At 39.7% G+C, this 12,956-nt stretch overlaps 1 protein-coding gene across 1 annotated transcript in view; it reads right to left on the bottom strand.

Annotated features, from left to right (window-relative positions):
* Positions 1-12,956, bottom strand: part of LOC115453886 (oxysterol-binding protein-related protein 9) — a 115,364-nt gene that overhangs the window by 61,736 nt on the left and 40,672 nt on the right. The window contains exons 2-8 of the mRNA XM_037439091.1: positions 10,626-10,754; positions 7,884-8,063; positions 7,010-7,087; positions 6,596-6,646; positions 6,202-6,271; positions 4,958-5,053; positions 3,567-3,678 (exon numbers count right to left, since the gene is read on the bottom strand). Of these exons, the coding sequence (XP_037294988.1) occupies positions 3,567-3,678; positions 4,958-5,053; positions 6,202-6,271; positions 6,596-6,646; positions 7,010-7,087; positions 7,884-8,063; positions 10,626-10,754 (716 nt within the window). The remainder of the gene's footprint in view (positions 1-3,566; positions 3,679-4,957; positions 5,054-6,201; positions 6,272-6,595; positions 6,647-7,009; positions 7,088-7,883; positions 8,064-10,625; positions 10,755-12,956) is intronic.

Raw genomic sequence — 12,956 nt, 5'->3', positions numbered from 1 at the left:
TCTGTTTACAGATTTCGGCAGGACTAAAACCCCGCTATTCGACTCTTTCTCTCCGTAATATCGAAGGTCGATGGGTATCAGTTGTACTACCCCTACGAAAACTGTAAGCTACAGACAGTCAATACATTAGATTTGCAAAATTCCAAGTAAAAACGTTTTACAGATAACTTTACGTATATAATAATAATAATAATGTCAGCCCTGTATATATACTTGCCCACTGCTGAGCACGGGCCTCCTCTGAGAGGCTGAGAGGGATTAAGGCCTTAGTCCACCACGCTGGCCTAGTGCGGATTGGTAGACTTCACACACCTTCAAAATTCCTATAGAGAATTTCTCAGATGTGCAGGTTTCCTCACGATGTTTTCCTTCACCGTTAAAGCGAACGATAAATTCACAAAGAATACACACATTATTTTTTATAAAAGTCAGAGGTGTGTGCCCTTGGGATTTGAACCTGCGGACATTCGTCTCGGCAGTCCGTTCCACACCCAACCAGGCTATCGCCGCTTACTAACTTTACGTACTGTCGCGAAACTCGAAGACACTTTGATGTAGTACAGCAAAGGTTTGTGCAATAGGGTTGTCACTGACTATAAAAACAGTGTGATTTGACATGTATAGTAACATAACATTAGGGTTGCTACGTGATCATATTTCGGTATAACCATAAAAGTTTATTTAGATAATCCCTTTAGTATAAAATGTAACTAAGTGGTGCCCAGAAATGATGCAAGGCATATTATAGTTCAACTACATAAATATTTATTAGCCTTCTTTATTATAACGCAACGTTTACAACGTATCGTTAAGTAACATCAATGTAGTCCATAAAGTTCACTTTAGGGTTGGCACACTAAAGACAAAGGTTTAGTGTGTCAACCCTAAAGTGATCTTTATTAAGCGTTGTACGTATTTTACGTTTTATAATTTTATCAAATGTTTTTATATATTTAAACGAAAAACGACCATATTCTTTTGCAATGCGGTTGTTTTTTTTAACATTATACATTTCAACAAACCCTAGTAGATTTTATGGATATTTGAATAATTGGTTTAAAAATGGCGTAGAAGTGTTTACTGCCCGGCTTATTAACACAATTAAGAATCCCAAGTTACTTATAAACAAGTAATTTGGGTTCGTAATAATTCCTTAGTATCCGATATGTGGGGATGTCTTACAGGGGCCAAAGGTGAAATTTTCCAAAAGGGAGCCCTATTTCACATCATATAGGTACTAATATGCAAAAATGCGATCTGCTTCGTTCTAATGATAATTAGATTCTACAGAAATTCTACATAAAAGGAAGCAGGCATCGGATTATACGGACCCTCCGCCACTGATATGTTATCATTTCCCTGTAGATTTCGTAGCGAACGATGATTTCATTATATTAGCATGATATCGAATCTTTTTATATTTAATGTAATATATTATTAATTTCAGAACAAACTATTATCCATAGAACTTGTACGTTATCAAATAAGTATAAACAGATCTAAACCATGCTAATTGTTTCTTGTTGAGTAGATTCCGCAGTTTATTTTTTCAATTAGGGCATAGGTTTAAGAAGCGGCGATAGCCTAGTTGGTTGTGGAATGGATTGCAAAGACGAATGTCCACAGGTTCAAATCCCAAGGGCACACATCTCTGACTTTTCAAAAATCATGTGTGTATTCTTTGTGAATTTATCGTTCGCTTTAACGGTGAAGGAAAACATCGTGAGGAAACCTGCACATCTGAGAAGTTCTTTATAGGAATTTCGAAGATGTGTGAAGTCTACCAATCCGCACTAGGCCAACGTGGTGGACTAAGGCCTAATCCCTCTCAGTAGTAGAGGAGGCCCGTGCTCAGCAGTGCGCAAGTATATAATACAGGACTGATATTATTATTATTTATTAGGTTTAAGAAAGTAAATCTAGTCTTTATATAATTTAATGCTTAAGTATTGTAATAATGATAATGTTCCAATAATAAAATCTATTTGTTAAATAAACAAAAAAAAAACAGTTTAAACATCCGAAAATAGTTATTTAGACTACTAGCTTGCCAGCTCTACGAGTGACCCGATGTCATTGACCCGCGACCCAATTCGTTCCGCGGTTAAATGCATCCGAGTTACTTTGTACAACCCATACACTTATAGACTCCATAGGGTTTTATTTTTAAATTTAATAATTTTGCTTACAAATGCGCCGTCAGCTGGAGTGAATAGGGACGACAAATACATTGAATTCGTTACAGAAATAAATCCAATTTATTTTTATGTAACTGTTGATACAAAAAAAAATCTGTAAAACGTTGCAACAGGGTATTTGACTACTTTTTTAAATACATTTATCAAAAAATTATGTCATCTAAATGTAATGGAAAAGTAATAAACAATAAGAATTTGGTGGTAGCTGTTAAATAACAATAATAGCAAACCGTGACGTCATCGAGTGTCACCTGCCATCACTTTACACGCGTGAGAAAGAGTTAGCACGATAACTCTACCACGCACCTATTTTTGCACACAACATTTCAAATATAATTAACTGCTTTACTTTTTAACCCAGTTTTCTGCTCATTTCACCAAACAATTAAGTACTTTTTCCTATTATTTTATGTTACAAATAAAATAATCTACATAATCAAACATAGGAAACCATCTTATTCGGTGGATCCATCTGTATAATAATCACGCGACACGTTCCATTCTATCCACCCCATTTGACCTAGACACTAACAGCAGTTTCCAACAAATGATCTAAATCTCAATCTTCAATCTCATTCAGGGAATGAACCAATCGAAATAAGTTATTTATAATTATGTCAAAAACCACTTTTTGTCCTTTTTTAAGATAGATTGAGAAAAGCGATTGGGATCGTTTATTGCAAATAGTGGTAAGCTCGAGATTATTATTAATTGATATTTTAGATCATTATCACTGAACGCAAGAAAGGCGATATTTCTAGAAGAAGTGTAGTGTGTAGCCTGGGTAGGTACTACGGCTATGTCTATTTCCGCCGCCAAGCAGCAGTGTGTAGTCACTGTTGTGTTCCGGTTTGGAGGACATTGTAGTCATTGTAACTACTGGACTTAATGAGACTTAACATCTCACGTCTCAGAATGGCGAGCGCCGTTGAATACCAAACAATACTTTGTAATTCAAGTTGTTGGATGATGTTTTAACTATTATCAGGCGAACGGCAAGCTCGTCTCGTCATTAAAAGCGATAAAAAATTAATTTTCTTTACAGTTTACATTAATATCACTTCTATCATCATATATATCTTTATGACGATCATATTACGTCGACCATATTCACCGTCACACTCTACCACATCTTATTTCTCCTTACTGATAATTTCAATATCAGTTCTTTAATCGACGGATGGTTAGAATGAACGAATTAAAGTGTCATTTCGTTTCCTCACTATCACAAAATCATTTTTGATTTTTAGTTATGATAAAAAAAATTAGATTTAAAATTGTCTTGTTGGTGAAAGATAAAAAAAGACTGTCGGCTAAAACAACTGGGCTTGCTGAAGTTGTAGAAACACACTTATGTGGTAGACTGACCTGGGTCCCGGCTGCGGCGTGTCGGCGGGCTCGTCGTCCGCGTCGTAGAAGTCGTCCTCGCCCTCCGAGGAGGAGTAGGACGTGTCCGGCACCAGCAGGGACATCGCTTGTCCTGTAGGGAAACAAAAAAAAAATGGTAAATCATATTATAGCAGCGTAAGCAGCCCCCTCACGAGATGGACCGACGATCTGGTGAGGATCGCCGGAGTCCGATGGATGGCGGCCCAGAACCGGTCCCTGTGGCGCTCAATTCGGGAGACCTATGTCCAGCAGTGGACGATTCCCGGCTGAAATGATGATGATGATATTATAGCGCGCCATCGCTTTATCAATTTTTTTAAACCTAAAATAGGTAAGGGAGTGGGAAGTGGTGGGTATTATATAGCCGAACCTCGATCTCCAACACCTCATACATTGACATCACAGCAAATGATGTGAGTAGATACGAAATTGTGACCAATTTAAAAATAAACGTAGGCACAGCTTTCTAGAAAAGAAAGATTTTCGGAATTAGTATAGTATACATGTTATAATTAAGGAACACATAGCCATACATAGTACATGACCCTATATAATCTAATCATAAAGACAGTTTTCCTGAACATAATCACACTTAGTGTTTATGGAACGCAGCTTAACTTTAATGTTAATTTTTGTCACGGGGAGCGCTGCTCTCCCTTCCCGCCCTTTTTTCTGTCATGTGCAATAGCGTGTAATTATCAAATATAATTTTCGTTCTAATTGTTTTCTTGTTGGACCATAATTGACACACTTCGCTGCATTTCCATTCGTCCCACAATGTGACTGAATGAATTCGCTTTTGCCACCTCGGGAATAAATTCAAAGAGTGGGTACGTGATATTATTTTTACTTCATTGTGGCTAATATCAACGTACAGTCGGCCACAAAAGTAGCTGAACAAATTCAAAATTTTAAGTCGCCGTTAGACCTATATAAACTTCACACGGTTTACTTTACCTTTAGAATATTTCGATTGAAATCAATGTAAATGCGTTTTGAATTCGATCAGCCACTTTTGCTGCTGACTGTACATTATTTAATAATTTAATTTGAATCAAATATTTTACTGAAACGACAAATGGCATAAAATTATTTCCTTTGCCTCGATTAATGCCATAATTTACGTTGGCAACTACTATTTTTTTTTCTGGCTATAAGTTTGTTAATCTGGCAAGGGCCGACTTATGTAAATACACTGGACTTTTGGGTGAGCGCTTTAGGGAGTGGCGACCCTTGAAAACTTTGTGACCATACGGAGGACGACCCACTAACGGGTTTCGAACCTCGGCTCAGGACGGTCACTGGGAGAGGATGAGACTAAACGTTTATGAAAGCCTTTAGCAGAATAGCAAGTATTGGAATGGTCTTACGTGTCGCGTCGAGGTCCTCTAGCGGCTGTATGGAGTGCGTGGGCGAGGCGAGTTCGCGGCACTCCGAGCCGATCTCCACGTGTGGCGACATGTCGCCTGACAACAGACACAACACTCTTCAGTGGTAGATACCAGATCGAGTACAAATTTATAAGATATTTATTTAATCACTGTATGACTAGACGAGCGCGTCGTTCGACTAATGGAAAACGCGCGCACGCACACGCATACAAACGCACACGCAAACGCCCACGCACGCAAACGCACACGCACACGCCCACGCGCACGCAAACGCCCACGCACGCAAACGCCCACGCACACGCCCACGCGCACGCAAACGCCCACGCACGCAAACGCACACGCACACGCCCACGCGCACGCAAACGCCCACGCACGCAAACGCACACGCACACGCCCACGCGCACGCAAACGCCCACGCACACGCCCACGCGCACGCAAACGCCCACGCACGCAAACGCACACGCACACGCCCACGCGCACGCAAACGCCCACGCACGCAAACGCACACGCACACGCCCACGCGCACGCAAACGCCCACGCACGCAAACGCACACGCACACGCCCACGCACACGAAAACGCACACACACGCACACGCACACATTCCTTTCATCCCCAAAGACGCGCAACTAGTGCTCTCACTTTTCGCCGCGTATATTCCGTTCTACGACGTGATGAGGGCCAGCCTATCGCCATATCGGGCACAAATTCAATACTCCGGGATGATATTGAGTAAAATACTCAATATCACTATCCGAGCCGGGGATCGAACCCGAGACCTCGGCACCTCAGTCCTATCGTAGTAACTACGCCACCGAGAGAAAACAAAATCGAATAGGCAGGACAGTACATCTCATAAATATGCCCATTGATACAATTACGATATCCTTCATATTAAAATACAAGTCGTTGCAGTGTTGATTACTGGCAGAAATAGACAATGCGGTAACCACCACACCTACCAAGAGTCGGCAGCTAATAAGAGCTGGGGAGTGTAATGAACGTATATTTTATCTATGGAAAAGTTTAAATAAGGTTGATGTTTTTCCTAAATATTCAATGGCCATGCCGACCTTTTATTTTATACCAATAAAGAAATACCTACCACAGAGAGTTATTTTGGAGGTGCAAAACTGTAATTTTCAAAAGACAATGACACGCTGCGTCCATTAATTATTTTTCTAACTTAGAAACTTTATAACCGCATACTATACGATTCACTCACCTGGTTTGATATGTGTTTGAGACGGATTCGTTGGTCCCTGGTATACACCGTTCACCGGGTTCACTGTGTTCTGTAAACACCAATAATATAATACATATTGATTGCACAATAATAATGTTACAACGCCATCTATCAGCACATGTGTGAACTAAATGGTTTGTGAAAACGTTAAATGATGGCGCTAGTATATAAATATTTTAGGATAATCAAGAACGTTTATCTGTAAATTTTTGTTACATACGTGATATTTTTTTTTTATCTAAAAACTAATCTATTTTGCAATTATGTGAACTATACAATACAATCTTTAGGGCTCGTGAATACCTTTGTTCGATCAAGGAGAGCACAGGATGAATGTTATGTTTATTTACCAAATAAACTAAAGATAAAATACCTTAGCTATTTGTAGAAGTACTATGGAATGTTTGATATTGTCCAACATTGCCTGTAACAAAAAAAAATATTAATTGAAAAATATGCAATTCAACTAACTTTACAGTCCATTTCTATTCTTAATTTTAAACCAAAAATCATTACAAAACAGTGTAGACAATAAAAATTGCCGATTCTAGAAATATGTCTTTTACAAATCATGAATACGCGAGAATAACCGCCGATTTCAGTAAACGATCCCGATAGCTTCTTCAATCGATCCCAAAACTAAACCAATCAGAATAAATTTTGCTGGACACGCTTACAGATGACTTCTTTCGATTATGCTTGGGATTTCGACAGTTAAACATAAAACGATCGACGGGATTTTTTGATGTTATTATTTTGTATTCTAAGGGAATGTAGTAAGGCTTACATTGGAGTGGTCCAGGATGACTTGCCCTTTAGTCTTTTCTTGAGGATCCGCCAGCTCCGACACTCGGGTGTTCATTTTCTACAAACAAAACATATTTAGGTGTATTAAAATAACACTATACCATACAACTAGTGCATCCACGGTATATTGTGGATTGTACATATAAAATAAAATCAAATACTAGGAGGTATTTTTATCACAAACCCTTTTTATAATAATTTATTTAGTTTCTCACCCATAGCAATTTTGTTATCCTGCGTTCGAGCGCCTGGACCTCCAGATCCAACAAAGGTAAGAAGTAGGATGGTGATCATAACTTCTTAGTAGGTCATCACATACTCCAGCTGTATACATTGACTGATAATAATATCGTCGATTATTTGCCACAGAACGCGTGGGTGTCTAAGGAACCTGAACCTGCCGCATTAATGGTAGGATATCTGCATCCGCCCGGATAGCGACCACCATAGTGAAAAACCCTATTGATCCCAGTAATCAAGATCAGATTATGAATATCCGGTTGCAGGCCTGCATCATTATGTCGACTACCGAGGGGTAATGAACTGTCGTCACTCGACATTCTATCTGAACCTACATTTACAATTAAGTGTAATAGGGTTACATTAATATTTCCAACTCCTCCCTATCTTTCTATTTGATTAATTTCGTTACGGGATAATGGCATATTAGTTTTCCCTGAGACTCGCCGAGCTTCACTGCTCGGTGTCATAAAATGCGTGCCACTGCTGATCCTGGCTTATAGAAGTTGTAGTGGTGGGTGTGAGGGCGGGAAAGTCTCTAAAGTGTAATAGGGTCACTTTACCAACCCTGTATAAGGACTCAAAGGCACACCATGCCATCACCAGCTACTCACCGACACCAGCTCGATCATGATCTGTAGATACGCGTCGGCCTCGGCGATGCGCCGCTCGAGGTCCCCGTGGCGGTGCCTCGGCGCGGGCACGCAGCGGGACCAGCGCTCGCGCCGGCCGTGTCGCGCGATAGTGTCCTCTAGGGCCCGCACCCATTGCTCACGCTCGCCGCCGTCGCGAGCCTTGAAACAGTGGTTTTAATACTGATGGTAATACAGAAGTAGCACCCTTACCCCTAGTACCCTTAGGTTGACCGGGAGAGAATGCCTTTGGCATTAAGTCCGCCGATATACATATTATGTATATAAAGTGCAAATAAATAAATAAATAAGTAGCAACTTGAGAATGACTAGTGACAACGAACCAGAGATGCTGATCAGAAAAATTAAAACTGTCTGGAATAGGTATGCCAAAACGGGACATTTTAGTAAAAGTCAAACACAGTAGGTTTCATTTAATATAAACAGATATCAAGATAATTAAATATGGTTAGCGTTAGACCACTCTGGGATGATAAGGGAATAGCTCCCCTCTCTTCGACCTCCTTTTTATAGTTTGACAATGTGTTTAGAAGAGGAAAAACTGTTGTTACAATCTTAAAATGCAGGTAGTTTTGACAATCCCCGAGATGGACGGCAGCGTGGAAGGTAGGCCTCATGCTGCCGTTGACGCCGAGAGCGTCCTTCGGTTACGCGGGGGCTTCTGACCCCCATAGGAGACGGGCCGCAACAGGCGGCACCGCGCAGGACGACTGCGGACGAAAACTTAAACATTTCAGTCAGAGGAAGCCCACAGTCGTCCCTAATGCGCCGAAGACGGCCACCGCGGAGTTTTAGTTGGTATGCCGTGCGTGTATATAGGTTAGGGACTCGGCCCGGCGGTCACCCGAAGGTCAAGATCAAATCCGGGTGGCTCAACGCCGGGCCGTAAGGCACGGTGACCCCAACATAACCGCTCAGTCGCCCCCCCCCGAAGGCTGGGCGGTAGTCATAAGGCACTTTCTCCGCGAAAACAAAAAAAAAAAAAAAAAAAAGGTAGTTTTGACAATGTTGACGATAAATGCGATAACACTTTTTACTTGCCAAGCACGCAACAGGTCCGCGTGATACGCGGCATACAATTATTGTTTTTTTTTTTATTTGTTACCGGGCGACTGAAGTTTTGGCGGTATACATTAAAAAGCAAGGGCCTTATCCTGTATGAGAGTGATTTTTTAAATTTGAAATCGGAACACCTGAATTATTGGCGATATAAAACATTTAAAAAAAGGAGTCTTATTCTCTATGAGAGTAAATTTGTAACATGGTCGTGTTGTTCTTCGTGAAATTAGCGCAGAATGGTACTCTGTATGCCAATTTTAATTGTTACAAACGCAACGCGGTGCGTTAAGTGCTTGTTACGAACTGTAAAAGTAACGTGTGGCGTAGGGAATAAGGTCCAGAATGTTTTGCGCGTGGCAGCCCTAATTCAAAAGGAACTAAAACCGTTGAACTGGAAATAACTTCACTGGCAATGTTTAAACTGGAACATTCCAGATGGAACAATGTTTCTCGTCGGCCGAAGTATACATATTTTTAATTTATTTATTAGGAAAAATAAACATGTGTACATTACATATTAGGTACATAATATGTTACATAACGTTTAAGCAAATGCACAATCTACACAATTTTTCACGGATTATTATTATTATCATAAGACTATGCTAGAAGCATACATACTATTTAGCATACTTTGCAGTGATACGATACCCAAACGGTCCCTCTCATACGAAAGACCTATTACCAATAAATATAATAACTAGTTGTATCCGCGGCTTCGCCCGCGTGGAAATTGGCATCACAAAGATTTTCCCGCGTTAATCCCAACCCACTAGGTTTTTTACAACCACGCTACCTCTTCAACAGTAATAGGGTACCGGACTCATTTTTGTTCTTTACTATTATCAAATATTTACATAATATAAATTATAACACAGAAGGAATTATTAAAATCCGGTAAAAAATCAACAAGTTATAAGTCTTTGAATTTCGGTGGAAGGGGTAGTTAACAAGAAACATAAAAGAGACGAAATATCCACATGTGACGTCATCGGGAATTACGACGCGTGCGAAAAAAAGAGATGAAGCGATATCCCCACATCGCGCCCACTTCTGCACATTACAATATTTTAAATATGAATTACTCGCTCATTTTTTAACCAATTGTTATGCAGTTTTCGCAGGAGTGCTTCTTTTTCGTATTATTAACCATTACATATAGAATAATGTACAAAATCAAGCATAGGCCGGTCCCCTATTGTTATATTACAGTCAATTTACATAAAACCGTTATGTACTGTTAACTTAAACCTTCCTCAAGAATTGCGCTATATTTTAGTAAAAATCGTACAAAAATTCGTTCAGTAAATTTTGAGAAAATCGATCACATACAGACAGACAGCTTTTGGAGAATTTGTTTTCCGATATGTATAGATATAAATAGGCTTACCATAATTACGAAGAGCCAAACCGGGATGCAGAAGAGAAAGAGGCTCATGTTCATTTTGCTGCAGTCGGTATCACTCGTTCTCGCTCGCTTTTGTTTCGTCTTTGGCGCGGGTGGCACGGGCGGCGCGGCGGGGGAACGATTGATCGGGGTGTCGGTGCTGTTCAAGTTTGACTGGGACGCCGGGACAGGGATCTCAAACCGGGACTATCCCGGTCAAACCGGGACGTATGGTAAGCCTAGATATAAATGATCACCTGGAAATGGAAGGTCTTGTGATCGACGGTGATGGTGAAGGTGGAGTCGTCCTCATCGTCGATGCCGATGACCGCGGCGCGCAGCCGCACGCAGCCGCGACGCACGCCGCGCGTCATCTTCTCTTTTGACTGTCAACATAACACAACATTATTATTAAAATAAACTTAATAAATAGACATGCAATTTAGTATTTCGTTACTTCTCACGTCAGTTGGTTTCATCAAAGCATCGTAAGAGTAAAAGTCCGTAAACATTACTTGTAAACTAATAATAATAATAATATCAGCCCTGTATTATATACTTGCCCACTGCTGAGCACGGGCCTCCTCTACTCCTGAAAGGGATTAGGCCTTAGTCCACCACGCTGGCCTAGTGCGGATTGGTAGACTTCACACACCTACGAAATTCCTATAAAGAACTTCTCAGATGTGCAGGTTTCCTCACGATGATTTCCTTCACCGTTAAAGCGAACGACAATTCACAAAGAATACACACATGATTTTAGAAAAGTCAGAGGTGTGTGCCCTTGGGATTTGAACCTGCAGACATTCGTCTCGGCAGTCCGTTCCACACCCAACTAGGCTATCGCCGCTATAAACTAAACCAATAGGAATAATAATGATAGAAGTTTTTCGATAGCATAGTTGGATGTGGAACGGACTGCCGAGGTGGATCTCAGCAGGTTCAAATCCGACGGCACACCTCTAACTTTTCTAAAATTATGTGAATATTCTTTGTGAATTATCGCTTGCTTTAACGGTTAAGGAAAACCTGCACACCTGAGAAGTTCTCTATAGGAATTTTGAGGGTGTGTGAAGTTTACCAATCCGCACTAGGATAACGTGGTGAACTAAAGTCTAATCCCTCTCAGTAGTAGAGGCCCGTGCCCAGCAGTGGGACAGTATACAAATACAGGGCTGATATTATTATTAAGTCTTTCGAGATATTACAGACACATTAAGGCGTATTTTAAGTTTGTTTGTCTCTCAGCAAAAAAAGGTGTAGTAACAAATTGCTGTTGAATTTCGTATGGCACGTGAGAAAGCCGATAGCCACAAATATCACTTATCTTTGTGGTATGACCATCTACGATTAATTTGTACTGTGATATAACTTGTAATTTGTACTGATATAACTCAAATAAAGGTAGACCAGTAACCCGCATATTTGCATTAAAAAAATCTTTTTGTCCAACCTGGGTATCAAACCCGAAACCTTACGATTCACAGCCTAAGTACGGAGCCGGTAGACAAACAAGAAAAAAACTATGTTGAATAATCAACATAAAAAAATATTGTAAACATACATAAGCCTAACAGTGGCAACCTTTGTACAATTCTGTTATTTAACATTATAATACGTCATTTATATGTATATCAGAGTTATATACATGTCGATGCTAAAATAGAACAAAAATATTGTAACTTTAAAAAGTATGGCGAAATTATTATCGCGGCAGCGAAGATTCTTTATAAAAAAAAGTGGTTGTCTGGAAGATTGTGCAAAGACCAATAGCGATAAGCTTTTTGTACTTATTGTTTTTTTGAGTTCTCATATTTTTATTATATTCCTTTGTAATGAATGAATAAATAAATTTAAAAAATACGTACTACCGAAAAAGTTACAACAAAAATTCGCAATTTCAATTACTTGAAGGACATATTTCAGTTATTACAGTTCAAAAACCAAACCACTGAACCTATTTTAAAAATATTTCTAAGAGTAAATAATTTATCACAGAGTACGATAAATGTGCGAATTATCAAAAATGTAAACAATTTTAAATATAATAGAGCACCCTGTATAAAATTTAATTTGCAAATCGTCAAGAGTTCGTTACCGTTAGTCCAAATACCGCACTAACCGCTCGTGGAAGATGGACATCGTCCAGAGAGCTTACCACCATGTGTTCTACGAAATGGCGGGTAAGTTACTTTTCGATGGTCCCTACGTAAAATATCGAATCTGTAATACTTTACGTAGGGAACGTGGAATAAACATCGCTTGTTTAGTGTTAATTACCATGGCGATAAGCACTTCGATCCTTATGGTCTTAAATAAATGCAGGTCATTTTAATAAGGACCGTTTAAATATCGACAGTCCCTATGCAAATTATTGAATCTGAAATACAATTTTTCAGATTCGATACTATACGTAGGGTCGTTTTATACAGATACAAGAATAAAATGTAATTTATTAGTGTAATGGCCACTATTATCTTGTAATATATTATAACTTATCGGCTCGTTTGCTACGCACAACGTCTTTACTGGGCACCACTCAACAACACAATGTTCTATCTACCCGCGGTTTTGCGTTGTGTATAGTT

The sequence above is a fragment of the Manduca sexta genome, chromosome 16, assembly GCF_014839805.1.
Source record: "Manduca sexta isolate Smith_Timp_Sample1 chromosome 16, JHU_Msex_v1.0, whole genome shotgun sequence".
NCBI classification, from domain to species: domain Eukaryota; kingdom Metazoa; phylum Arthropoda; class Insecta; order Lepidoptera; family Sphingidae; genus Manduca; species Manduca sexta.
The sequence above is the reverse complement of the archived record's forward strand: the minus strand, read 5'-3'. Positions and strand labels throughout refer to the sequence as shown.